This window comes from Marmota monax, unplaced genomic scaffold (assembly GCF_021218885.2).
Source record: "Marmota monax isolate L192 unplaced genomic scaffold, Marmota_monax_Labrador192_F-V1.1 WCK01_AAM20220418_F8-fsc00133, whole genome shotgun sequence".
Lineage (NCBI taxonomy): Eukaryota > Metazoa > Chordata > Mammalia > Rodentia > Sciuridae > Marmota > Marmota monax.
The window spans coordinates 87270-109798 of record NW_026694821.1 but is presented as its reverse complement, the minus strand read 5'-3'; the positions used below and the strand labels follow the sequence as shown (position 1 = coordinate 109798).

General features: G+C 48.5%; 3 protein-coding genes and 1 long non-coding RNA gene across 12 annotated transcripts in view; 3 read left to right on the top strand and 1 right to left on the bottom strand.

Annotated features, from left to right (window-relative positions):
* Positions 1-6894, top strand: part of Hoxa3 (homeobox A3) — a 44539-nt gene extending 37645 nt beyond the window's left edge. For 5 of the 6 annotated variants that reach the window (XM_046426067.2, XM_046426066.2, XM_058573168.1 and 2 more), the window contains 2 exons: positions 3138-3789; positions 5177-6894. In XM_046426067.2, coding sequence (XP_046282023.1) covers positions 3258-3789; positions 5177-5988 — 1344 coding nt within the window. In that variant the 5' untranslated portion in view covers positions 3138-3257 and the 3' untranslated portion in view covers positions 5989-6894. Of the gene's footprint in view, positions 1-12; positions 211-3137; positions 3790-5176 lie in introns of those variants that run through there. The other variant, XM_046426070.2, reaches the window with a different exon arrangement.
* Positions 6895-10577: 3683 nt separating this feature from the next.
* Positions 10578-13768, top strand: Hoxa2 (homeobox A2). The gene is made up of 2 exons (XM_046426037.2): positions 10578-11916; positions 12559-13768. Exons 1-2 carry the CDS (start codon positions 11532-11534, stop codon positions 13296-13298), a joined length of 1125 nt encoding a protein of 374 aa, XP_046281993.1. The 5' UTR covers positions 10578-11531; the 3' UTR covers positions 13299-13768.
* Positions 13769-14116: 348 nt separating this feature from the next.
* On the bottom strand, positions 14117-17769 carry LOC124080177 (uncharacterized). Of its 3 annotated transcripts, none has more exons than XR_006847619.2 (4): positions 17547-17769; positions 15056-16483; positions 14665-14964; positions 14117-14254 (listed from the first exon to the last, which is right to left on the bottom strand). It is a non-coding gene; the product is annotated as an uncharacterized LOC124080177 (long non-coding RNA). The 3 variants fall into 3 exon arrangements; XR_006847618.2 differs by having other exon boundaries at positions 14665-15217; positions 16300-16483; positions 17547-17762; XR_006847617.2 differs by having other exon boundaries at positions 14665-16483.
* Positions 17770-17777: 8 nt separating this feature from the next.
* On the top strand, positions 17778-20832 carry Hoxa1 (homeobox A1). Of its 2 annotated transcripts, XM_046426039.2 has the most exons (3): positions 17778-18375; positions 18579-18673; positions 19156-19287. In XM_046426039.2, the coding sequence occupies exons 1-2, from the start codon at positions 18016-18018 to the stop codon at positions 18636-18638; spliced, it is 420 nt and encodes a 139-aa protein (XP_046281995.1). In that variant the 5' UTR covers positions 17778-18015; the 3' UTR covers positions 18639-18673; positions 19156-19287. The 2 variants fall into 2 exon arrangements, with proteins under 2 accessions (XP_046281995.1, XP_046281994.1); XM_046426038.2 differs by having other exon boundaries at positions 17778-18673; positions 19156-20832.
* Positions 20833-22529: the final 1697 nt, after the last annotated feature.

Sequence of the window (22529 nt, the reverse complement as noted above, 5' to 3'; positions counted from 1 at the left end):
CCAGTCCGCCCTGGGCGAGCCGTGCCGGAGCAGCAAGGCGACCACGCTGTGTGCGGCGGCGTCCAGGCCTTGGGGTCTCCAGCCCGCCCGCCGTCTCGGCTGATGCTGAGGGTCGGTGCCCATCCCGCGCGAGGGGACCCGGCGGGGCAGCGGAGCCGGGCTGGGGGCTGGAGCCCGAGCCTGCGCTCGCGGCGCTCTTCAGAAGTTAAGGTAAGCAGGGGCTCAACCGGCCGCTCTGAGCGCTGAATGGCGGAGTTTACGTCTCGGTGATTTATAGCTGCAGACTTAAATCTCGGTTCAAGAAGAGTTCACAAGCCGGAGCTTCCTTCCCGGCAGTGACTGATACCCTTACACTTTGAGTTCAGGCCGCTTTCCCATCCCCGCCCCCACTCACCCCTCTCCCCTCATCTCGGCCTCAACTTTTCTGAGTCGGGAAAGGAGCTAGGGGGCAAGGGATGCAGGGGCTCTTTCTCGACTATCTTGTTCAAACTCGGGGTGAAAGCAGACTAAGAAAGGGACTGGAGTGGAAAAGGGGGCAGTATCTTGAGGAAGGAGGTCGAATTGGGGCATACCTTGCAGAGAGACAATAGCTCTTGTTGCCTGCACTGGATTTAGCCTCCTTCAGCTCCTGCACCTGGGGGTTATTGTCCAGAAACAGATCTTTGCAGAGGAAACTCCCTTAACTCCCAATCCTTGCTTGGGGGGTACAAAGCAAAGTTTCCTGGCTGGCAAATCTCCAACTTCTTTACTAGGTTGGAAACTTTGGGGGCTGAGTTGTGGGAGAATTGTGTGAGGTCCAAGGTGATTGCAGACCTCAAACAATAGGAAGGACTTTGGTGGGATCTTGGTGTTGAATGTATATTTTAAGTTTATGGGGGCTGTCATATGCTCTTTGATTTTTTTAAAAGGTATTTTCGTTATTTTACAAGACAATGCACAACTTGAAGAAAAGGCTTAAGTAAGCCGCAGGCCCCTGATAATGGATTAGCAAGTCACTAGAAACATTGCATGTTCAAAATTAACTTAATTTTGTTTTATCTAATATCTTGCTGTTCAAGTGTCTAGAATAATTTCTTGACCTGACGTTTTTACACAAGTCTGGTATCTAAAAAATTTTATAATGCCAGACATTAACACTGTCAAATGTAATAGGAACTGTTTTCAGCGAAAGAACAAGAAACCAAGACAGTAAATTGCTATTCAGTTTTAAATTTTACTTTATCCTTTATTTGCTTTCCACCATGGTATCTGTACCTGCTTATCTATTTCCAAAAGAATAACAGTACTCCAGGGCTCATGATTATGCACAGTAACTCCGGATAAGTGATGCTTTAATTTTTAATTGAGGTTCTGGAAAATTAATTGTGCCTGTTTTCCAGATGTTGGTCAGATTGTTGGTTTAATAATGAAATCTAAAGGAGTCCATTATTTAAAACAAAATTATAATCATCCACTGGTAGATGCTTATTAAATTATTTTTTCTAGTTAACATCTGCTATCCCTGGAAAACTTGAATAATTCTGGGATTTAATATACATAGTTGGGGCATGAAGTGTATACCATTTTCTTAAAGAATTATCATTACAATGTTAATAGAGGGACTTACATTTTGAATGTGTGATGTGTGTGAATATATGCAACTCATATGGAACTTTTCTTGTGAGAGCTAGAGGTTAAGCATGTAAAGGTTGAAAACAAAGAGTAAATGTCGATTTCATTTCTGCAAACTAAATTAAAAAGGGTTAAGGTTTTCACTTGCTTTTCAGATTGTTGTTACTCCTCACCTTTTCTTTTCTTTTCTTTCCTGGTAGTGTTGGAAATCAGGGACTCTTGCAAGATAGGCAAGTGCTCTACCACTGAGCTACATTCCCAGACTTTAGTGTTATCCTTTACTTGGTGTTTCTGAAGCAGGTAAATAGACCAAGTAACAAATATCAACAACAGCAGCACACAAAGATCAGGGAACTCTGGCAGGATTTTATGGCTTGTGCTTCCATGCCTCTTCCAGAGCCAAATGACCCCCATACATCAAATTACATAGCAGTTTCTAAGACAGAACCTATTATCGTTAAGTTGGAAAGAGAGTTCAAGCCGTGGTCATGGAGATGAACGCTGGTTTTTCAGGTTCCTGGTGGGCTGTTTTTTTCTCTAATCCATCATGTTTTAACAGGTAGAATTTGATCATTGCTCTGAATAACAGCACCTCAGAAAATCCAAGACAGGGGGATCTGGGAACTTGTAACTGGGGAAAGGAGGTGGGGGTGACTTGCTGCAAAGTGCCTGAGAAGTAGCAGAGGAAAAGAGTAAAGAACTGTCCATGATTTGAGTTGTGACTTGCTGGATAGGATGATGTTGTTGGTCCCTTCCTAACATACACACAGACCTGTGTTCCACCCAAACTTTTATCTCTGGGCTTCTTAGCCACAGGAGCTCATTTAGAGGAGGTGGGTCCTATCCCTGAACAAAGGTAGATTAACTGCCTAAAAAGCTCAGTTTCTGAAATCCAGCCTGGTCAGATAAGGCAATTGCTTACTTTGTGTGTGTGTGTGTGTGTGTGTGCAGAAACCTCTCTTGAGGACAGGAAGATCCAAGCAGGGGCTGGATGAGGAATAACCACATCTTATGGCTCTTTTTGGCAAGTGTCAGTACTAAAGTGGGGATTCCAGGAAAAAGCGGGAAGACCCCCAAGCTCCCCCTTGCCTTCTGGCTGGTTCTCCAAGATCCAGACAGGGGAGAGGCTTGGGGTCTCTGGATGATAGTAAAGGGACAGAGATGAAGGGGCACCCACGTTTCTTTCTCCCCATCCAAAAGAAAGATTACAGTCTTGTTCTTTCCAGCCTACCAGGCCTTTCTTGTTTTGGACCTCGGCTCCAGAGACTCAGCTTCCAGCCTCAGTCATTCTCCTTTCTCTCCCCGGAAAATCCCCCAACTCCAGACGCAAGTTAAGCAAATATTTGTAGCTGCCAGTAAATTCCAGCGGCTTTTTATAGTGCGGCTCCCTGCGCCCGGGGCCAAGTCGTGCTGCTAAATATTGCTGACCACTTTTTCTTTTATGGCTTTCATGTCACTTAGCTATTGAGAGTAAGATGGATTTGCGCGGAGCCCTCACCGCGCTGCGCTTCTCGCCCCCCTCCCAGGTCTGCGGCAAGCGGCCATTGGCGGCGGAGCGTCACGTGACCTCGGGGGCGTGCCAATGTGCGCCCTTACGGGTGTCAAGCCCCTGTCAGAGTGTGCGATCAAGATTGTGAGACAACGCGATGCAAAAAGCGACCTACTACGACAGCTCGGCGATCTACGGTGGCTACCCCTACCAGGCAGCCAACGGGTTTGCTTATAATGCCAGTCAGCAGCCATATGCGGCATCCGCCGCTCTGGGTTCTGATGGCGAGTATCACAGACCTGCTTGCTCACTCCAGTCTCCCGCCAGCGCCAGCGCAGGGGGCCATCCAAAGGCGCATGAACTGAGCGAAGCGTGCCTGCGCACCTTGAGCGGCCAGTCCAGCCAGCCCCCAGGCCTGGGTGACCCGGCTCTGCCCCCACCGCCACCCCAGGTTGCACCCCCTGCCCCACAGCCTCCCCAGCCCCCACCGCAGCCCCCTGCACCCACCCCTGCGGCTCCCCCGCCCCCTTCTTCTGTCTCCCCTCCTCAGAATGCCAACGGCAACCCCACCCCTGCCAGCGCAGCCAAGAGCCCCCTGCTCAACTCGCCCACCATGGCCAAACAAATCTTCCCTTGGATGAAAGAGTCGAGGCAAAACACAAAGCAGAAAACCAGCGGCTCCAGCTCAGGTAAAGGGGTGCTTTCTGGAGGAGGCTCCAAGCCACTTCCAGCCACAGCCAGCAGAGTGTAGAACATTTCCAGAAATCCACTGCTCCCACTCTCCTTCCTTCCCACCTCAAAGTTTTCCAGAATCTTGGCAATTTAAGGAGGTGATAAGGCCTCTGTGTACCAGGAACCCCCAGACACAGACCTGATGGGAGTCTCTCTGGACCTCCCCAAGAGCAAGTGGAGACTAATGAAGTTGGAATCCCTCCATTTCACTTTTGGAGTTCTGATCTCTAGGCAGAACCATCCTCAGCTTCACGGTTTCTCTTTTAGCACAGCTCCTGTATTCTAATGAAACAGTGACATCCTCCCCATATTGAAATGTGGCAGAATAAAAGCAGGCCTAGTCACCCTCCAAGTCAGATTCAATGCTTTGTCTATGATCAGAGCCATTTTTGCTCCAGCAGATGGAGTGGCTACCTCACCTCTGGGAAGGCTTTGCTCAGACTTAGTTACAATGAAGGCAGCCAGGGATTTCCTGGGGGAGGGGATTCAGCTTGTCATCTTAATGGGAACCACATGGGCCTCCTGGAACTGGAGGCCAATGGAGGAAAGGCCCCAGGCCTTGGGCTTCCTAGCATCTTGGCTACCTTTGCCCCTGCCCTCTCTAGTTGCCAGTGCTCTGCTCCAAGCCTGAGCATCTGGGGCCTCCAGAGCCAGGATTTGGGGGCCAAGGAGGACAGGAGGGCATAACACTTGTGGACAAAGCTCTAGTAGGCTGCTTAATGACATGGGGAGCTCTAATGGATAGGTCATCATGAGGGACCTGAGCCTCCCCACCAGAAATGGATAGCATCAAGGATATCTCTTCTGGGCAAAAGCCTTTCAGTTTGGGATTATCACTCTGCCCATCTCTGGATAGTTGGAGAATTGGCCAGTTGAATCTGCTGCCTCATCATTCAGTCAGCTAAGGAGGAAAAGAAGGTTTGGAAGTATACATTAGGTGTCCCAAAGTTACTGGATACTGGAAAAGAATGATGATGGTGAGACCTGCCCACAGGAAATCTTGTCTGATGGGCCTAGAGGACCAGTAAATGTGTCAGTGCCAGGAAGGAAATACAGACCAGGAAGGCTAGTGGAGATTTCTCTTCACCTCAGTGGAGATTTCTGTCCACATCCCTCTTTGAAGAAGCCTATAATTTGTTCCCTGAAACAAGCTGAAAGAGGGACTAACCACCTACACTGTTTCCCCCACCAGGAGAGAGGACAGCACCTAAATCCTATTCCTCTTGGGGCCCTAACAGATGGAGGGATCTTTGGGTCCTGGAGAAAGAGAGGCCAGGCTGGTTCAGGAGCTGGGCGGGGCCATATGCAGCCCCTGACGTGCTCTTCCTCTCTCTGTCCTGGCAGGAGAGAGCTGCGCTGGTGACAAGAGCCCGCCTGGGCAGGCTTCATCCAAACGCGCACGAACAGCCTATACGAGTGCGCAGCTGGTGGAACTGGAAAAGGAGTTCCACTTCAACCGTTACCTGTGCCGGCCGCGCCGGGTGGAGATGGCCAACCTCCTGAACCTCACAGAACGCCAGATCAAGATCTGGTTCCAGAACCGCCGCATGAAATACAAGAAGGATCAGAAGGGCAAGGGCATGCTAACGTCATCGGGGGGCCAATCTCCAAGTCGCAGCCCCGTGCCTCCTGGCCCTGGTGGCTATCTGAACTCTATGCATTCGCTGGTCAACAGTGTCCCATATGAGCCCCAGTCACCCCCACCCTTCTCCAAGCCCCCACAAGGCACCTATGGGCTGCCTCCCGCTTCCTACCCTGCACCCTTGCCCAGCTGTGCCCCACCGCCACCCCCACCCCCACAGAAACGCTATGCAGCGGCAGGGGCAAGCGCAGGGGGCACTCCTGATTATGACCCGCATGCTCATGGCCTGCAAGGCAACGGCAGCTATGGGACCCCACACTTACAGGGAAGCCCCGTCTTCGTGGGGGGCAGCTATGTGGAACCCATGAGCAACTCCGGGCCGGCACTCTTTGGCCTAACTCACCTCCCCCACGCCACCTCTGCAGCCATGGACTATGGGGCTGCTGGGCCGCTGGGCAGCGGTCACCACCACGCGCCAGGGCCAGGGGAGCCACACCCCACCTACACGGACCTTACCGCCCACCATCCTTCTCAGGGAAGAATTCAGGAAGCTCCCAAGCTCACCCACCTGTGATGGTGGGCTGGGGCTGCGTGCCGGGAGAGTCCCCCGCCCCACCTTTTTCTTCTTTTTTTTTTTTAAATGTTTTTCCTGCCCCTCCCTTTTCTCTCTCCTTCGCTCCCTTCTCCCGCCCCCCCCCGTTTTGTTTTCTTTGGTAATGCATTTTTATTGTTTATGTGACGTAGCAATTTTGGTTGCTGGAATGGCTGTCAGTATCAGTAGCGATATTTATCTCTTCCCGCCCTTCGCTTGGCCACTGGCCCTGCGCCCTTTACCTTCTCCACTCTTTGATCAGAAACAGGGTATATGAACAAATTTTCTAGTCGAGTTTTCAAATGTGAATTTGTTCGTACTTTATGGTTCCCGAGGGGGAGCGATTACTTTTTATTTTATTTTATTTTTAGTTTTTAAAATTGCACTTCTTGTAAAGAGCGAGAAAAAAAAATCAAAGGCGCTTTGAAACAGGGGCTCCCTGTACAAGGATGACTAAGTGTACGTCTTTCCGTGTGTGTATGCTGGTGAACAGTCAGATTTATTTATATTTTTTTTGCAAGCATTGAATAGTCTAAGTTTTAAATATTATTTATCCCCATCCGTTCGTATTTATATTAAAGAAATTCTGTACCCTGATTGTTCAGAAGGTTTCTTGGGCCTTTTGTTCAATGGTGTATTGGCGTACTTATAAAATTTTTATTTGAAAGGGAAATATAATTCCTTGATAAAACGGTAATGATGCAATAAAACCAGAGAGGATCCAGCGTTTGAAAACAGTGATTTAGGTTTGTAACATCCGGCAAAACTGAACAACCAATCTGTAAACGCGAAAAATGCTGATTTGTTTTGAGAGTTCTACATTCCTTGCTGCTCACATTCTGAGAACAAAACAAAAAAAAAAATAAATAAAGTTTTTATTCTGATTAACATCCGTGTTCAAAAGGGGTTCTTTGGCTGAAGATGGGTGTCTGCGTGGACTTCAGGCGGAGGCGAGCTGGCGGAGTAGGCCGCGACCGCCTACCCAGCTCCTTGGGCTTGGGGCCTGGCCGGCGGCTCGCCTAAAAGCTCGGCGAATATTCCGGAAGGCAGTCGGGGTTCTTGGTGGCGGCAGATCTGGAAAGGCTGTGTGGCGGACCTGCTGGGCTGCTTGGTTCCCAGCTGCCGCGGAGGCAGGCGGAGGGCGCAGGGACTGTGGAACGACCGGTTGTCAGAAACAAAGGCAGCCGGGCCCAGGCGCGGTGGGGGGCGCACAGGTGCCCCGCGGCCGCGCGTTGGGAAAACTCAGGGCGGTCGTCCCGTGTTCTTCAGCTCCGGTCAAAGCGAACCAGCCGACGTCTTAACCCCGTGAATCACCAACAATGCAGAGGATGCAGAACTCTTTCCAAGAGCGTTCAGACTTATGGTCTCCTTCGCGGACGCTTCGCAGTCGTTTATCGCGCCAGAAGAGAACCATCTCTCCCGAAATCGCCTCGAAGAGCCAAACAGATCTAAAGGGATTGAAACTCCCCCAAACCTCCAGAAGAAAAAAAAAAAAAAAAGGAGGGCTAAACTCAGGAGAATCTCCCTGATCCCTTCCTTGGACTGCCTGAATGCTAGCATCTGTTTCCTAGAGGAATTTAGCATTTGCCATTCTCTGGATTTATTTCCTCTCCTTCTTCCCTCCCAGCTTTCTTTTTATGGCCCCAGGGGGAGGGGGAGAGAGAAAGGAGATTGGTATCTTTCTAATAAAAATGCAATTGTATAAGTACTTCTTTCATTTGATGCTACAGGAGCTAAATATTACATTTCCACTCCTGCATTTAAGATAGAGCTGCCTACTGACTGGAAGAGGCAAAGACAGGCACAGTAAAAGGACATATTTCCATCTTCTGATTAAATAATTGCTCAGAGAAGGATCTAAATTCAAAAAAATGCAAACCTCAGAGCTGCATTCCTCCTCATCATCATCATCCTCAAAACTGGGAGTAAAGAACCGCCTGCGTCTGGGGATCAGAAGCATCTGATGTAAGAAATAAGCCCCATCCTCCCTGGATTGTATCTCTCAGAGGCAGAAGTGAAAAATGTCGCCATTTTGTTTGCAATCCAAAATATCCATCATCATGGCCTTTATCCATCCTCCCGAGAAGTGCCCTCAGAGGATCCTTAGAAGCAGGCACTGGAGCCATTTCTGGGTACCTGTTAGGTCCCAACGAACTGCTTTTAGGTAACCTTTTCTTCTTTTAAGAAAAAGAAAGTCTTTTAAGAAAAAGAGGCTGCAAAGCCAGGCAGCTTCAGAGAGCTGGGTGTTTTTCTTACACCCAGAGGTGCTTTCTCCACATCTGTCCTGCAGCTCCTAATATATATGTTTTCTTTTCAAAGAGTTTGGTCTGTGGGGAAATGGTCTTGCTCCCCCTACCCCAACCTCCCTGGGGAAATATGATCAGACCTCAGAAATGCAGAGGCAGGAAGATCAGCCTTTGTGAGGATTGGAGCTTCCACTTTTTGGTTGTTAACGCTGAGCAGATACAGGAGTCTTCTTTTTAAGTAACTATTTTAGAGACATGTGTAAGTTACCTGGGAAAATAAGGAGCAGTATATATGGAGGAGGTGAGGAAGGAGGAGGAAGAGGAAGAGGAGGAGAAGGAGAGAAAGAGAATCGAAGAATATGGATATCCACCTAAGGATGAAAATCTTTCTGGGTTACCACCATTTGAACCATTTCTAAAAATCTACTCTAGCTGAGGGAGGAATGCTTTAGAAGCTTCTTCCTTCCCTCAGGGCAGAAATTGTAAAATGAGAATCTAATATGATTTTCCATATCTTGCCACTCTAAGGCATTCATTTTGGCTTTCAAAGAAAAATATTGATCTCATCCCCAGCTTTCTAAATATTCAAAGAAATTCTTATTAAAATATATCCTGAGTTAAAGTAATAGATTTGGGGACTATTTCAGTGTTGAGCAGCTTCAGAAAAGCATTTTCTTCCAGATGGTATTTGAATTAAGGGGGCTGAAACAGGCAGAAAGCTCTCACCCACGCAGCCCCTGACAAAGCCCAGCTATATAGAGGCAGTGCTGCTTCCTCTATGCATCTCCCCTCCCCTTCCCTCAAAATTTTCTGATAAAAGCAAATGCCAAAAGCCAACATCACCAAATCCACAAAGCACCTTTCCTAAAAGCAACCCTAGAACCCTTCCACTGCCAAAAAATATCTTTAAAAGACTAGTTTTCCTTGTTTACTTGCGTTTCCTGCTCTCCTCTTTGCTCGGCCACATTTGATCTTGGAAAGAGCTTGAAGCTGAAATGTGTTCTTAAGGGCCAGAAGCTGTCAAGGCTTTTGGTGAGCAAGATTGATCGTGCCCAGACTTCCTTCAGAGCTTTGTTTGGAATAAAAGCAAGAAAACTGAAAAACCTCACATTTTCCAAAATAGCATCTCTATCTGTAATGCAATGCCTCTTGGCTAGTTGAGGTTGGAGGCCACTTTAATATCTCATTTCCAACCCAAACCCCCTCTGATGCTGGCCTCAGAGACAGAGTTCTGCCCTTGCTCCTTGGTCAGCCTTTCTTGTTTTCTACGAAGATTTTTCTCCCCCACCAACCTCTCTCTCCTTGGCCATCAGAATGATTTATTTTCCTGCCACTGATGCCTGCCGGCCTAGGGGAGTCTGATCACTTGGTCCATTTCAAAGAAAGCAAAAGCGAATCACCATCCTCAGGGTTGGGGGGGGGGTGGGGAGAAGTACCTTCAGACCTCTCTCTCTCCTCTCTCTCCTCTCCCCCCCCCCTCTATCTCTCTATCTCTGCCTCATGCCCTCTTTTTGGCTTGGTGGGCTTTTTTTTTTTTTTTAAGTTGTCATTTGGTACCTAAAGGTGTTATCTTTTCAACCCCCCAGCACTGTCCAAGACACACACAGTTTCAAGTACTGGAATTGAAAAAGAGAGACAAGGAAGGAGAAGGAAAACCTGTATAATCCCTCCTTGGGACACCCGGCTCTTTCCCACAGTGCTCTTTCCCACAACAGAACCCGGGTGCAAACCTCCCTGGTGTCCAAGGAGTAGGAAGGTGTGGGAAGCAATTCAGGCTGCCAAGGAACACTCCTACATCTGAACCAACCAGCCCCCAACCAGAGCGACAAGGACAAGGAAAGAAGGGTAGGGGGAAAGAGAGAGGAACAAACGTCTTCTCCCTCGCTTCTGGTAACTTCCAACAGACTTCCTGGAAATCGGAAATACTCACCGCACCCGAGCCATAAGGGTATGAAACCCAGAATGCCAGAAGCCGCACTCGCCAGCTCGGGGCGGCATTTCTTTGGCTGGCCGCCGCCCTGGCTACGGGGATTTGGACACATGGACCTGGGGTTGCTGTCTCGCTTGGCACGTGCATCTGTTTTCTCCAGCCACTCCTGAGAAGTTGATGGCGCAGGAAGGTCGGGAAGCTTCGAGAGCCGCCTCCCGTTTTCCGCTTCCCCCTGGAGCCAGATGCAAAGCTGCGGTGGAAAAGCCGGCTAACAATGGGGCCCGGGGGCGCGGATTCCAGGCTGGACATTGAGAATGGGGCGAGGGACTATGGGATGGGGGGAGCGAACAGACAGAAGAGAGTGGGAGGGGAAACGGGTGGAGAGAGAGAGAGAGAGAGAGAGAGAGAGAGAGAGAGAGAGAGAGAGATCAGTTCTGAGATCCAAGAACTGGTTTTTAGGAAAAGTAGAGGATAGGGAAATAAAAGGATTGCCCCCCAAATCTTTTTTCTTTCTTTTCTGTCTTCTTTCTTTCTCCTTCTCTCTCTCTCTCCTTCTCTTCCTGTCCCTTCCACTGTCTTTCTTCTCCATCTCCCAACTCTTCTTTCCCTCTGCTCTTTCCTCCGGTCTTAGCAGAACTTATGTGGCTGGGATGCGGGGGCCCTCGGGTGTCAAAACTTTGAAGATTAATGGATTACTTTGTTAATGACTGCAGGCGTCAGACTGAGGTGCTTAAATGATTTGTGAGGTGCGAGGCGTCTTCCCGACAATCCCAAACAATGCGCGGAGTGTGCGGGGGAGGCAGAGGGCAGCCGCTGGCGGGACCGGCAGCCAGGCTCACACTCGCACTCACTCATACACTCAGACACACTCCCAGGCGCACACACCGATTCCTTGCTGAGCAGGAGTAAGGCAGGCACCCTCGTCCCGCACTCACTCTCGGGCATTCCCACCCACATCCACATATATATATATATATATATTTTGTCCTGAAAAAAGTGTAAATAAAGCCTCACTGGCCCCCAATGAGGCGTTCCTTCCCGACTTTTTTGGATCAATCAAACAGACAGTGGCTTCTTTTGATTAAAGCCCAAATTGTCATTGGGCAGAAGCAATCATGTGACAGCCAATTCGGTCCAATTTCAACCTTGTCTCCATGAATTCAATAGTTTAATAGTAGCGCGGTCCCCATACGGCTGTAATCAGTGAATTAGAAAAAAAACACCCCAGCAGCGATCTTCTATGATAGATTTTTTTTTCCTCCGCGCTCGCCTTTTTCCTGGGCCTCGCCCCCCCAAAGCCCCTCCAAAAGAGGGAACTTTTTCTCCGAGGGGGCTCCAAGGAGAAGGCCATGAATTACGAATTTGAGCGAGAGATTGGTTTTATCAATAGCCAGCCGTCGCTCGCTGAGTGCCTGACATCTTTTCCCCCTGTCGCTGATACATTTCAAAGTTCATCAATCAAGACCTCGACGCTTTCACACTCGACACTGATTCCTCCTCCTTTTGAGCAGACCATTCCCAGCCTGAACCCGGGCAGTCACCCTCGCCACGGCGCTGGCGGCCGCCCCAAGCCGAGCCCCGCGGGCAGTCGCGGCAGCCCGGTGCCCGCTGGCGCCTTGCAACCTCCCGAGTACCCCTGGATGAAGGAGAAGAAGGCGGCCAAGAAAACCGCGCTGCCGCCGGCTGCCGCCGCTGCCGCCACCACCACTGGCCCTGCCTGCCTCAGCCACAAAGGTCAGTCCCAAGACTTGGCCCCAGGTCCCCAGGACCCTGTTCCCCCTCCGGGCTGCCCCGAGAGCGGTTATGGGGGAGGGGAGCATGGGATAGCAGCGAATGGGGAGAGGGACAGATGCCTGGTTGCCTTTCCTTGCCCCCTTGGGTTCAGGAATGGGCTTGATGGAGAGGAGAAGAGATCCTGTGCTCCACAATGAGACATATATATTTTTAGGGAGGGAGGGGGAAACTTTCCCTAACTTGTGTAATGTGGGATGATTTATTTGAGTTGGAACTGACCTCCTCTTGTCTAGTTGTCCTAGAGTTTGGCTTTTTGACAGTAATGAAGAGTGATAGATCGCTCTTGCTCAGCTAAGCAGCTGATGCATTAATTATAAATTGTGTTGTGGCTAATATAAAGTTTGCTCCCGGATGAAGAGGTTGGGGGGAGCTACAGGCAGGAATTTGATAGAGGTGGAGGAGATGGGGTTTCCCGGGGCTGAGCTCCCAGGAAAGGCAGCACAATAGCTCTACTGCATCCAGGGCGGCCATTTTGTTGCAGTTGATCTTTTCTGCTATATTTATTCTCCAGTGGAATAATCCCTCTTGGACCCCTCCACCTCCAACTGTGCGTGTGTCTCTTGTTGGTTTCCCTTTCCGCAGAATCCCTGGAAATCGCCGATGGCAGCGGCGGGGGATCGCGGCGCCTGAGAACTGCTTACACTAACACGCAGCTTTTAGAGCTGGAGAAAGAATTTCATTTCAACAAGTACCTTTGCAGACCCCGAAGGGTGGAGATTGCCGCGCTGCTGGATTTGACTGAGAGACAAGTGAAAGTGTGGTTTCAGAACCGAAGGATGAAGCACAAGAGACAGACCCAGTGCAAGGAAAACCAAAACAGTGAAGGGAAATTTAAAAGCCTTGAGGACTCAGAGAAAGTAGAGGAGGACGAAGAAGAGAAGTCCCTCTTTGAGCAAGCCCTCAGCGTCTCCGGGGCCCTTCTGGAGAGGGAAGGTTACACTTTTCAGCAAAATGCCCTCTCGCAACAGCAGGCTCCCAATGGACACAATGGCGACTCCCAAAGTTTCCCAGTTTCGCCTTTAACCAGCAATGAGAAAAATCTGAAACATTTTCAGCACCAGTCACCCACTGTTCCTAACTGCTTGTCAACAATGGGCCAGAACTGTGGAGCTGGCCTAAACAATGACAGTCCCGAGGCCCTCGAGGTCCCCTCTTTGCAGGACTTTAACGTTTTCTCCACAGATTCTTGCCTGCAGCTTTCAGATGCAGTCTCACCCAGTTTGCCAGGTTCCCTCGACAGTCCTGTAGATATTTCAGCTGACAGCTTTGACTTTTTTACAGACACACTCACCACAATTGACTTGCAGCATCTGAATTACTAAAAACATTAAAGCAAAAACAAAGCATCACAAAACAAAAACCCCCTGACCAGGTGGTTTTGCCTTCTTTTATTCCGGGAGTTGATTTTTATTTTATTTTCTTCTTGACCTACCCCCTTACTTCTTTAATGTTGAGCATTTTGTTTAGTGATTCCCTGATTCAGTTTCAGAGTCATCTCTTACAGATTACATTGGAGTTTTAGTTGTTTTAAACCTCACCTAACAATCATTTGTGTGGTTTTCCTGAAAGCAATATATGAGGCCTGCAAGAAAGTGATTAGAAATTGTATCATCACTTTCTTTTTATTTTTGTATTACATTAGGATGCATTGTCATGCGTATTTTTGGTAGAATAAATTCTCCTTTGCTATAAGTAGCTTTATTTTTTTCTCCCCCTCTTTCTCAAGGATCATAGTGGTTTCTTTTTTCTTCTTTTAGTCTAACTTGGTAAATAAAATTCTGGTCACAATTTATCTTCTTTTTCAATTTTAATATATTTATTAATGTGGCATGTTCAAAGTCTTCAATAGACCGCAACAAATAAAGCCAGAAAATGGCTAGGGCTTCTGACAAGTACTTTTTGTTTTTAGGGTTTTTTTTTCCTTTCTTTTCTTTTTTCTTTTTCTTTTTTGGAAGGGAATGGATTTGGCTTTCAGTGTAGTGGCTCAAGCCATAAATTTAAATTAGTAGTAGAAACAGGATTGGGCAGCCTAAGAGTTGGGCAAGCTCAAGCTTTTGAAGGTGGAGAAATAAAGTGCCTACTGAAACCCCAGCTCTAGGAATGAGCAACTCTGGGTTTCTTTAACAAGCTACCAGGTCAATAAGTTATCAACAATTCATTTATTTATACACATTGGTTCCAAACATCTACATTCCAACCCCTCCCCCACAAATCCCCCGTACATTTTCAGAGTGGTTGATTAATCTCCCAGCTGTTGATAGGTTCAGGCAAAACAGACCTAAAAGATAGAGAAAAACAATAAAACAAAATAATGGTTACTAGCTGGAAAATGCACTTCGGGAAAGACTCTTTCTAATTGTCTGGTCCAGTCATTCTAGGATACTCCCCCCTCCCCCCACATCCAGGGTCAGAAAAATCAATATTTCATTCTTAAATCTGTTTACATTGCTAATAATGGATCATTAAAGCTTTGAAGTCAGGTTAGCAAGTTGAGATTTAAAATGAAGTGCTTCTGCACCCTAGGTTATAAAGTAACCCAGTTAGGCAAAGAAAGAGAAAAAGCACTTTAAATGAAATATCAATAAAATATGACCTAGGGTGTGTTTGGGGGCTGTTCTGTTTTTTTCCAGTTTTTATGTCTCCCCATGTTTATTTTTCCCTTTCTGTGCTCTTCTATGGGCTACTTACCGTGAGAAAGCGCAGCAACATGTGTGTTGGGCCGGTTGATTTAAGAACCCTGCTCTTAACAGCAAAGGCTTGGAAGTTAGAATAAAATCGCGATCTTTCCTCATGGGTTTGCTCCCTACTTTCTGTCACCTCTTCACCCGCTAAATCCCAGCAGCAGCAGCAGCAGCAGCATCAGCAGCGGCGGCGGCGGCGGCGGCCTGTGGCGTTTGTGGCCGGCTTCCGGACCTAGGCTCAGGCTTAGCGCCGAGCAGGGCGTCCGGGCTGCGGCCAGGGCTGCGCCGCTCCTGGATGCGATTCGTCCTAAGCTCATAAATCAAACGCTTTCTATGAATGAGAATGTCATCAAAGAGATCAATTGCAGGAACACATGCACAAATAAAAATCCTCTTACGTATTTGCCGGGGATCCCCGTCCGAAAGCATTAAGTTAGAAGGCATTCAGTCATAATTCATTTTTATTGCTCTTTTAAAACAACAGCTTGGCTGAGCCGCGGATGCCATGAACGGCTCCGGGGCCTCGGCGGCGTTTTGTCTCCTCCTCGCTCTTTCTCTTTCTAGAAGAGCCCCGAAAGAGGCGTTTTGAGCAGAGGCAGATACTTGCAGGCGATTATTTTAATCGTAACCAAGCTCGCCTTTCACCCACTCTCCTGAGGCATTTAAAGAGACTTTAGCTGAGTCCTGGGTCACTGGCCTACATGCCCAGAGGACCAAGGGTCTCTTATACAGCAGAATGGCTCCCACGATTCCTGGGGGTGGGGTAGTGGTGGTGTGGAGGCTGGGGAAGGATCGGAGCTACCGAAGCCTAGCCTACGGGCTGGATGCCGCGGGAGGCTGCCTTTGTGAGCCACTCCAGGAGAGCGGCACTCGGGGGGACCAGCCGAGGCAGAGCCAGCCTGCGGGAGCTGGAGCAGTGCGAAGAGGTGGGATGGCAGTTGGCCTGTATGTATGCAGGCTTGTGTGGCAGTGCGAATTTGTGATCCAAAGGAAAACACCCCATGCAGGTTCCCCTGAAAACAGGCCAGGAGAAAGAGAGGTGGAGGGAGAGAAAAGACAGCGGCTGAGGCTGAAGGCGGCTTTGTGCAGGCGAACTACAACCGGCCGGGAGGATATTGCAAACCAGAGCAGAGGAAGCCCACAAAGAAGGTATAGGAAGGAGGCAAGCGGGCAGAGGGCCTGGATCTCCCTCACTGCCAGCACTGACCCTCTTACATCCTGTCCCCTGCCCAACAAGACCCCCTTGTTTCCCCAACCCTGGCGATCCCAAGGAGGCTATCTCCAAGAGGGTCTCCTTGTCTATCCCCTTCTGCAGGATGAGGATCCCTAGGAGCTGAAACTGGGGTAGGGGAACTTTTGGAGCTCTTCCTCTTTCCATGCTTGGGGTGGGTCAAAGGTCATAGGAAAATACCGTTCCAAAAGGAAATGTTTGGGAAAATGTTTCATTGCTACTGAGAGAATTCAGAGTAAAAGGTCTACAGAAATTTTCCCTCTTGTGGGGACAGGTTTTTGGAGAACTTCTTTATGAGAACTGAACACAGATATATGTAAGGATGACTAACACATTTGAAATGTGCCTGCCTAGAGAAAAACTTCCTTTCTTTTAATGTAGAAAAGGAGGACATGGGAACCCCAAACCCACCTATAATCCTCACTATTAATTTCATCTATCCGATCCAATGTCACAAACATGTCAAAGTAAAATCTATGCAGCTTTGGTTGTAAAGCTTCTTAGATGATCTCTGGACTTCTCCTGCTTAAGAATGCATCAGTTCTCGGTCTCTGCTTGGCATTTTTTCTCCACAAGCCCGAGGTTGACATGAAACCTAATAGTAAACAGCAATTAAAGACTCCAGCAGCATCAATATAGGACTAGGGTGAGGGAGACCAGGACCCCTGGCCTGGGGTGACGCACGTATCTCTCTATGGAAAGACTTGAAAGTTCACTCAAGCAACTATACAGTCCGTTGGAAAGGGGAGGAGATGTTGGGGAAGAGGGAACTGTCCCATTCACCCTCAGCCATCTGTCCACCGCCTCTCCCACCTGCCAGCCCCGACCTCCACTCCAGACGTGCAGTAGATGGGGTGAGGTGGAAAGTGGAGGCAGTCCTAACATCCCCCTCCAGAAAAAGAAACAGGGAAAGTTCGGAATGTTTGTAGGAATTGCGTTCCGGCCTTCCAAGCGCTAAAGATTGCACGCAGGCTCCCAAGTCCTTAAGAGCCAGCAGATGGCCTGCAGCTCAAGGCCCGGCCCCCACGCTGGCCACGTTTGATAGCGTCATCCCCCTCCCCCTTCTCCTACCCCCTCAAACTCCAGCAGTGGAGTTGCTTCGGATCTCAGAGGGCTCCCCTAGCAAAGCTGAGTGGGGAGGAGAAAGGGGCGGAGAGCAAGGAAAGAGGGAGGGCAGAGAAGAGCCCAGCAACCCCGGCCTTTTCCAGCAAGCTTGGTTTCAAGGGCTCAGTAGTCCCTGGGGATCGAATTACATAGGCTCCTCATGGCCATGCTAATGATGACCGGGGGTTGGAAAAGAAGGCTGGGGAGACCCTCCTTGGAGGAGGGAAGTTTCTTTTCTTGCTCTCGTACCTTCCATTCCCACCCGGGTTCCCCGCAGTCAGTTCTTGGCACACTACCTTCTCCATTCCGAGCTTGGAGAGCTAGTGGCCTAGCCTCGCCCTCCTCCAGCGTTCTTCGAGCTCTTTACGGCCCCACGGCCTCACAGCCCAGATTGTACGGTGGAATTACCCTGGAACTCGGGCGCGGTTACGACTGGATTCCCACCCTTCCTGCTCCGCGCTCTCTGGACTGGGCCGAGGTACTTGCGGCCACCCAGCGAGCTCTAGCCCACGGATTCCCACCCAGGGGAGCCAGGAGCCCTCTTCCCTTCTCACCTCTTGCCAGTTCATCTTTCTGAGCGTGATGGGGAGGGGGCGGAGGCGGGGGATGCCTCCCAGCTCCCACCTCTTGGGGGGAGGGGGGTGAGCGGAGTCGGGAGCGCGCAGAAGGCAGCCTCTGCTCCCTTCGCCCCAGCGCTCGGAATCTGTCGTTGCAGCCGCTGCAGCTGCTGCCGCCGCCTGGGCTGCCTGGGGGGGCTGCTGCGCGTCACCTAGATAGAGGAGCGCCGGGGATTTAAATGCCACTGAAACGGTGATCCATCACCGCCAGAGCCAGCAAACTTTAGCAGGAGGCTTAGCCATTGGCTGGCGAAATCACGTGCCCATCCCTAGAGCCCTCCGCCCTCTAGCCCCCCCTCGTGCGCACTGTACATTCATATCATTTTTCTTCTCCGGCCCCATGGAGGAAGTGAGAAAGTTGGCAGGATCACCCAGGGCTTCGCAGGACCCGGTCGCTCAGTGACAGATGGACAATGCAAGAATGAGCTCCTTCCTGGAATACCCTATACTTAGCAGTGGTGATTCGGCGACCTGCTCAGCGCGAGCCTACCCCTCCGATCATGGGATTACAACTTTCCAGTCGTGTGCGGTCAGTGCCAACAGCTGCAGCGGCGACGACCGCTTTCTTGTGGGCAGGGGTGTGCAGATCAGCTCGCCACACCACCATCACCACCACCACCACCACCACCACCACCCCCAGCCGGCCACTTACCAGACTTCTGGGAACCTGGGGGTGTCCTACTCCCACTCGGGTTGTGGTCCAAGCTATGGCGCGCAGAACTTCGGTGCGCCTTACGGCCCCTATGGGTTAAATCAGGAAGCAGACGTAAGTGGTGGGTACTCCCCGTGCGCTTCCGCTGTTTACTCTGGAAATCTCTCATCTCCCATGGTCCAGCATCACCACCACCACCAGGGTTATGCTGGGGGCACGGTGGGCTCGCCTCAGTACATTCACCACTCATATGGACAAGAGCACCAGAGCCTGACCCTGGCCACGTATAATAACTCCTTGTCCCCTCTCCACGCCAGCCACCAAGAAGCCTGTCGCTCCCCTGCGTCGGAGACGTCTTCTCCAGCGCAGACCTTTGACTGGATGAAAGTCAAAAGAAATCCTCCCAAAACAGGTCAGTCCTGCCGACAAGTGGATGAGTCTTGATGAGCTGTTCACTTAGTTTCCGAAGAAATTTAATAATGATTTTTTAGAAAGCTTCTTGCTTTCGACTCGCGCTGTAGGGTGTGGGAAGAGTGTACCAGGTGTGTTGGGGCAAAGGAGTCTTTCATACTGTTGTATTTTCAAATGGGCTGAGGCTGATTTAAGTGTTCTGGAAGTAGGAAGCCTGTGTGTGCATGTGTGTGTTGGGGGCGGGGGAGTGTTGGTGGTGATGGTGTTGTTAATATCTCCAGACTTCATTAATCATGGGTCTGACCAAGCTAATGGCTGACTTCAGGTTAACATTTTACACCTCATCATTCACACTCCTCAGCTGGGTTGGTGTGGAGAAGTTCTTGATCTACCCCCTGAGTGTTGCTCTGAAGCGTGTAGAGGATCTCTTATCAATTTTAGAATTTTTACCTTTTCCTCTAATGGATTCCTACTTTACCTCAGGGAAAGTTGGAGAGTATGGCTACGTGGGTCAACCCAACGCAGTGCGCACCAACTTCACCACCAAGCAGCTCACGGAGCTGGAGAAGGAATTCCACTTCAACAAGTACCTGACGCGTGCCCGCAGGGTGGAGATCGCCGCTTCTCTGCAGCTCAATGAGACCCAGGTGAAGATCTGGTTTCAGAATCGCCGAATGAAGCAGAAGAAACGTGAAAAGGAAGGGCTGTTGCCCATCTCTCCTGCTACCCCACCTGGAAGCGACGAAAAGACCGAGGAATCCTCGGAAAAGTCCAGCTCCTCACCCTGCGTTCCTTCTCCGGGGTCTTCTACCTCAGACACTCTGACTACCTCCCACTGAAGGCCACCCTCGCCCCTAACTCCACAGCCCAGACTTCTCCTGGGGCTGGGATTTCTTACCCAAAGCACATTCTTAGCTTATCTTCCTTTCCACTTACTGTCTCTCTTTCTGATCCTATCTGGGGAGCTCCTGGCCAGGATAATGTGTTTCCAGAAAACTCTAGACCAGAAACTTGCTGAGGGGTTAACTCCTTAGTAGTCCTGATTTGGTGCCAGCATTAATTTCTGATGGCCCCTTGCATTCCTCCCTGATTTTAAGAGATTTTCATAGAAACAACTGTTTCTTTCAGTTGCCCTTTGGAAACTAGGGTCTCCTTGCCTGCAGAAACATGCCAGAGGGAGGCATTTCACCTCTTGTCTAACTATGTATTTACAGTTCTCCCCTACCTTGCCCTTAAAAGTAGAATCTAGAGGAAGGGTGTCCAGGAGCTCATGATGAAGACATGCACTATGAGTGTGTTTACACAATTAATTCATCCCTTAATTTAATTCAGTTTCATGTGTATGAGTTTGCTGGTTGTAAATACTTTGTCTTGAGAGATTTATCTTTATACAAATTTTCTAGAAATGTTTAGAATTAGGTGACTAAATCAGACAGGGTGGGCAAACTCTCAAAAGGGGTACAATTTTTTATGTGATTATAGGTGAAGAATAAATTCCCTCATTTAAATCCCATCAGATGCCTCAGAAGGTAGTCTCAATTTGTTCCTTTAGTGAGTTAAGAAGGCCTGTAGGGCACAAGGCTCAGAAACCTTGGTTTCCTGTGCTAAGTCTCTCCCCAACCCTACCCCTTTCTTCTCATTCTTCTGGCCAACCTGCCAATTAAAATTTGTGCTGGATTATTTGGAACCTAAAGGTATTGCTCAAATCAACTTCTTCCTTCCACAGTTACTTTAGCTGGATATGATGTATTTTCAGCTGAATTGTTAATGTGATGGATGGCACAATGAATGTATATTTTGTGTGATTCGTGAATAGTCTTTTGCATGTCGCACAATGTTTTGATGTCCCTGAAGTACCATACTGAGTTCTATCAGTTATTCTTTGTGAGCCTACAATATTCCCCATTTCCTGTACAATCATGAACAGCTCTGAGATCCTGGAGTGATATGATCCAGAGCAGAGTTTACGGGTCTTAAGATGTCTGTAATAAATATATTCAAGTTTCAGGTATGCTTAAGCATATGTGTCTCACAGGGCTACAATTTGTTGCTTCCTACAAAGTTGACTCATTTCATGTGGGAAGAAAAGAAGGGTGGTGTGGATTTTCAAAGAAATGGGCCTTTTCTTGAATAAAAGTGAATGCTTTTCATTATCATGTAGCTGAAGCTTGCCCTATGAGTGTAATTTCACTTAATCAATGTCTGTTTGATACCTTGAGTCTCTTCAAAGTAACAGCAGCTCTTTTATTATAATCAAAGTTCATAATGGGAAAAAAAGAATGGTGAAGAAATTTATGAAGCAGATCTATTTTTGAAACAAACATGGATACTTCCTGGGTCAAGTGCTAACCTTTTCACCTCCAACTGAACATTGACATATATATAAACAGAGCCCCCTTCAAAAGCTGAAACTGTCTTCAGTCAGTCTTTCCTCACATCAGTGAACCAAGAGGGAAGAGATTCATATTTAATTAGCTCTGGTATAAAGCTGCTGTGAAAATGGGGCCCACCCCATCCCTCTTCCTCCTTTCTGATTGTCAGGCAGTGTTTCAATATATTTCACCCATTTAATTGAGTGTGGTATGTTTTCAGTAAACCCTTGCTCCCTCCCTCATTCTTCCTGTCAACATCTATCCTTCCTGGCTCACCCCCATCTCTGGGTTGCACATCTCATTTCCTTCAGACTCAGTTTTGAGTTCATAGCCATCTTGGCTGTAAAGAGTCCACGCCACATAACCCAGAAAACAATATTTATTTTCTTCTCTGGTCTCAACAGTTTCTTCCACTGTTCTTGTTGAAAGCCACTCTGAAGCCTTGCCATATTGAAGTTACTTCTGACCAAGTCATGAATTGACCTCAAACAGAGAAAGCCAGCAAGCTAGAGTTCAAAGTGGCAATCCTCCTAGACTTCTTGCCACTTTTCCCTTACTTTCACACATTTTTGGAGGCTTTAATTGAGTCCCATGAGCAGAACAGAACATTTACAGCATTACAAACAAATACAGACACATGACTTCCTTCCTCCTCAAAGGATGTTTTAAAAGGATGGGCTGAGGAGAAAACCCTACAAATATCTGGAATTTGCAGGCCTCTAGAGCACCCGTGAGATTTCCTGCACTTTCCTGCTAAAGGGGGAAAGCCTGGACTTCGAAGGCACAGTTGCTGCGGCCACATCAAGGGCACCGGGTGCTTTTCCTCAGCTGCTGGGTTCTGAGGCTGCCTCTAAAAAGATTCAAGTGGATGAAGGAGAACTTCAAAGACAGCCTTTCTTTCATTTCCCGCCTAGCCTTGTACTGTATCTTTTGTTTATTAGTGTAAGGCCACACAGCAAAACAGATGGCTGGTTTCCAAATACTTTAATGTGTTAAGTTTCATTTGCATGCTAGTGTCTTGATTTCAATATCTAAAGGCAGGGCCCGACCCACCGAAATCCAGAGATTCCAATCTTCAAGGTTCTGGTTTTAATGTAGCCGAGAGAGAGGAGAACGATAAATTGTGGCTAAACATCTCTAGCCTTCTCTAGGTCGTGGAATAAATCAGTTAACAAGCAATGCATTTAGGAAACATTAATACACCTTTCAACAAGGAAAACATTTGTATCTTTTTAGCTGTCCCAATCGATTAAATCAAAGGCGCTTAACACATTCTACTTCAAGGTCTCTCTTTTTCTGTTTTGGTCTCTGAGGAGTGCAGTTAGATTCTTGAAAAATAACAGTAATTCTAACTGAAATGACAGAAAGAGGGAAACAGAAAATAACATTATATTGACACGTTTGAAAAGAAAACAAGGGTCTCAGTTAAGGACCCAGGATAACTGCAATATAAAAATCATTTCCAAATGCTTTATTTCCCACCTC

Excerpts from the sequence above, each read along its gene's own strand:
- Hoxa2 (XM_046426037.2), top strand. The coding sequence starts at position 11,532 with ATGAATTACGAATTTGAGCGAGAGATTGGTTTTATCAATAGCCAGCCG. Across the intron at positions 11,917-12,558 it reads TGCCTGCCTCAGCCACAAAG|AATCCCTGGAAATCGCCGAT; the intron begins GTCAGTCCCAAG and ends CCCTTTCCGCAG.
- Hoxa1 (XM_046426038.2), top strand. The coding sequence starts at position 18,016 with ATGGACAATGCAAGAATGAGCTCCTTCCTGGAATACCCTATACTTAGC. Across the intron at positions 18,674-19,155 it reads AAGAAATCCTCCCAAAACAG|GGAAAGTTGGAGAGTATGGC; the intron begins GTCAGTCCTGCC and ends ACTTTACCTCAG.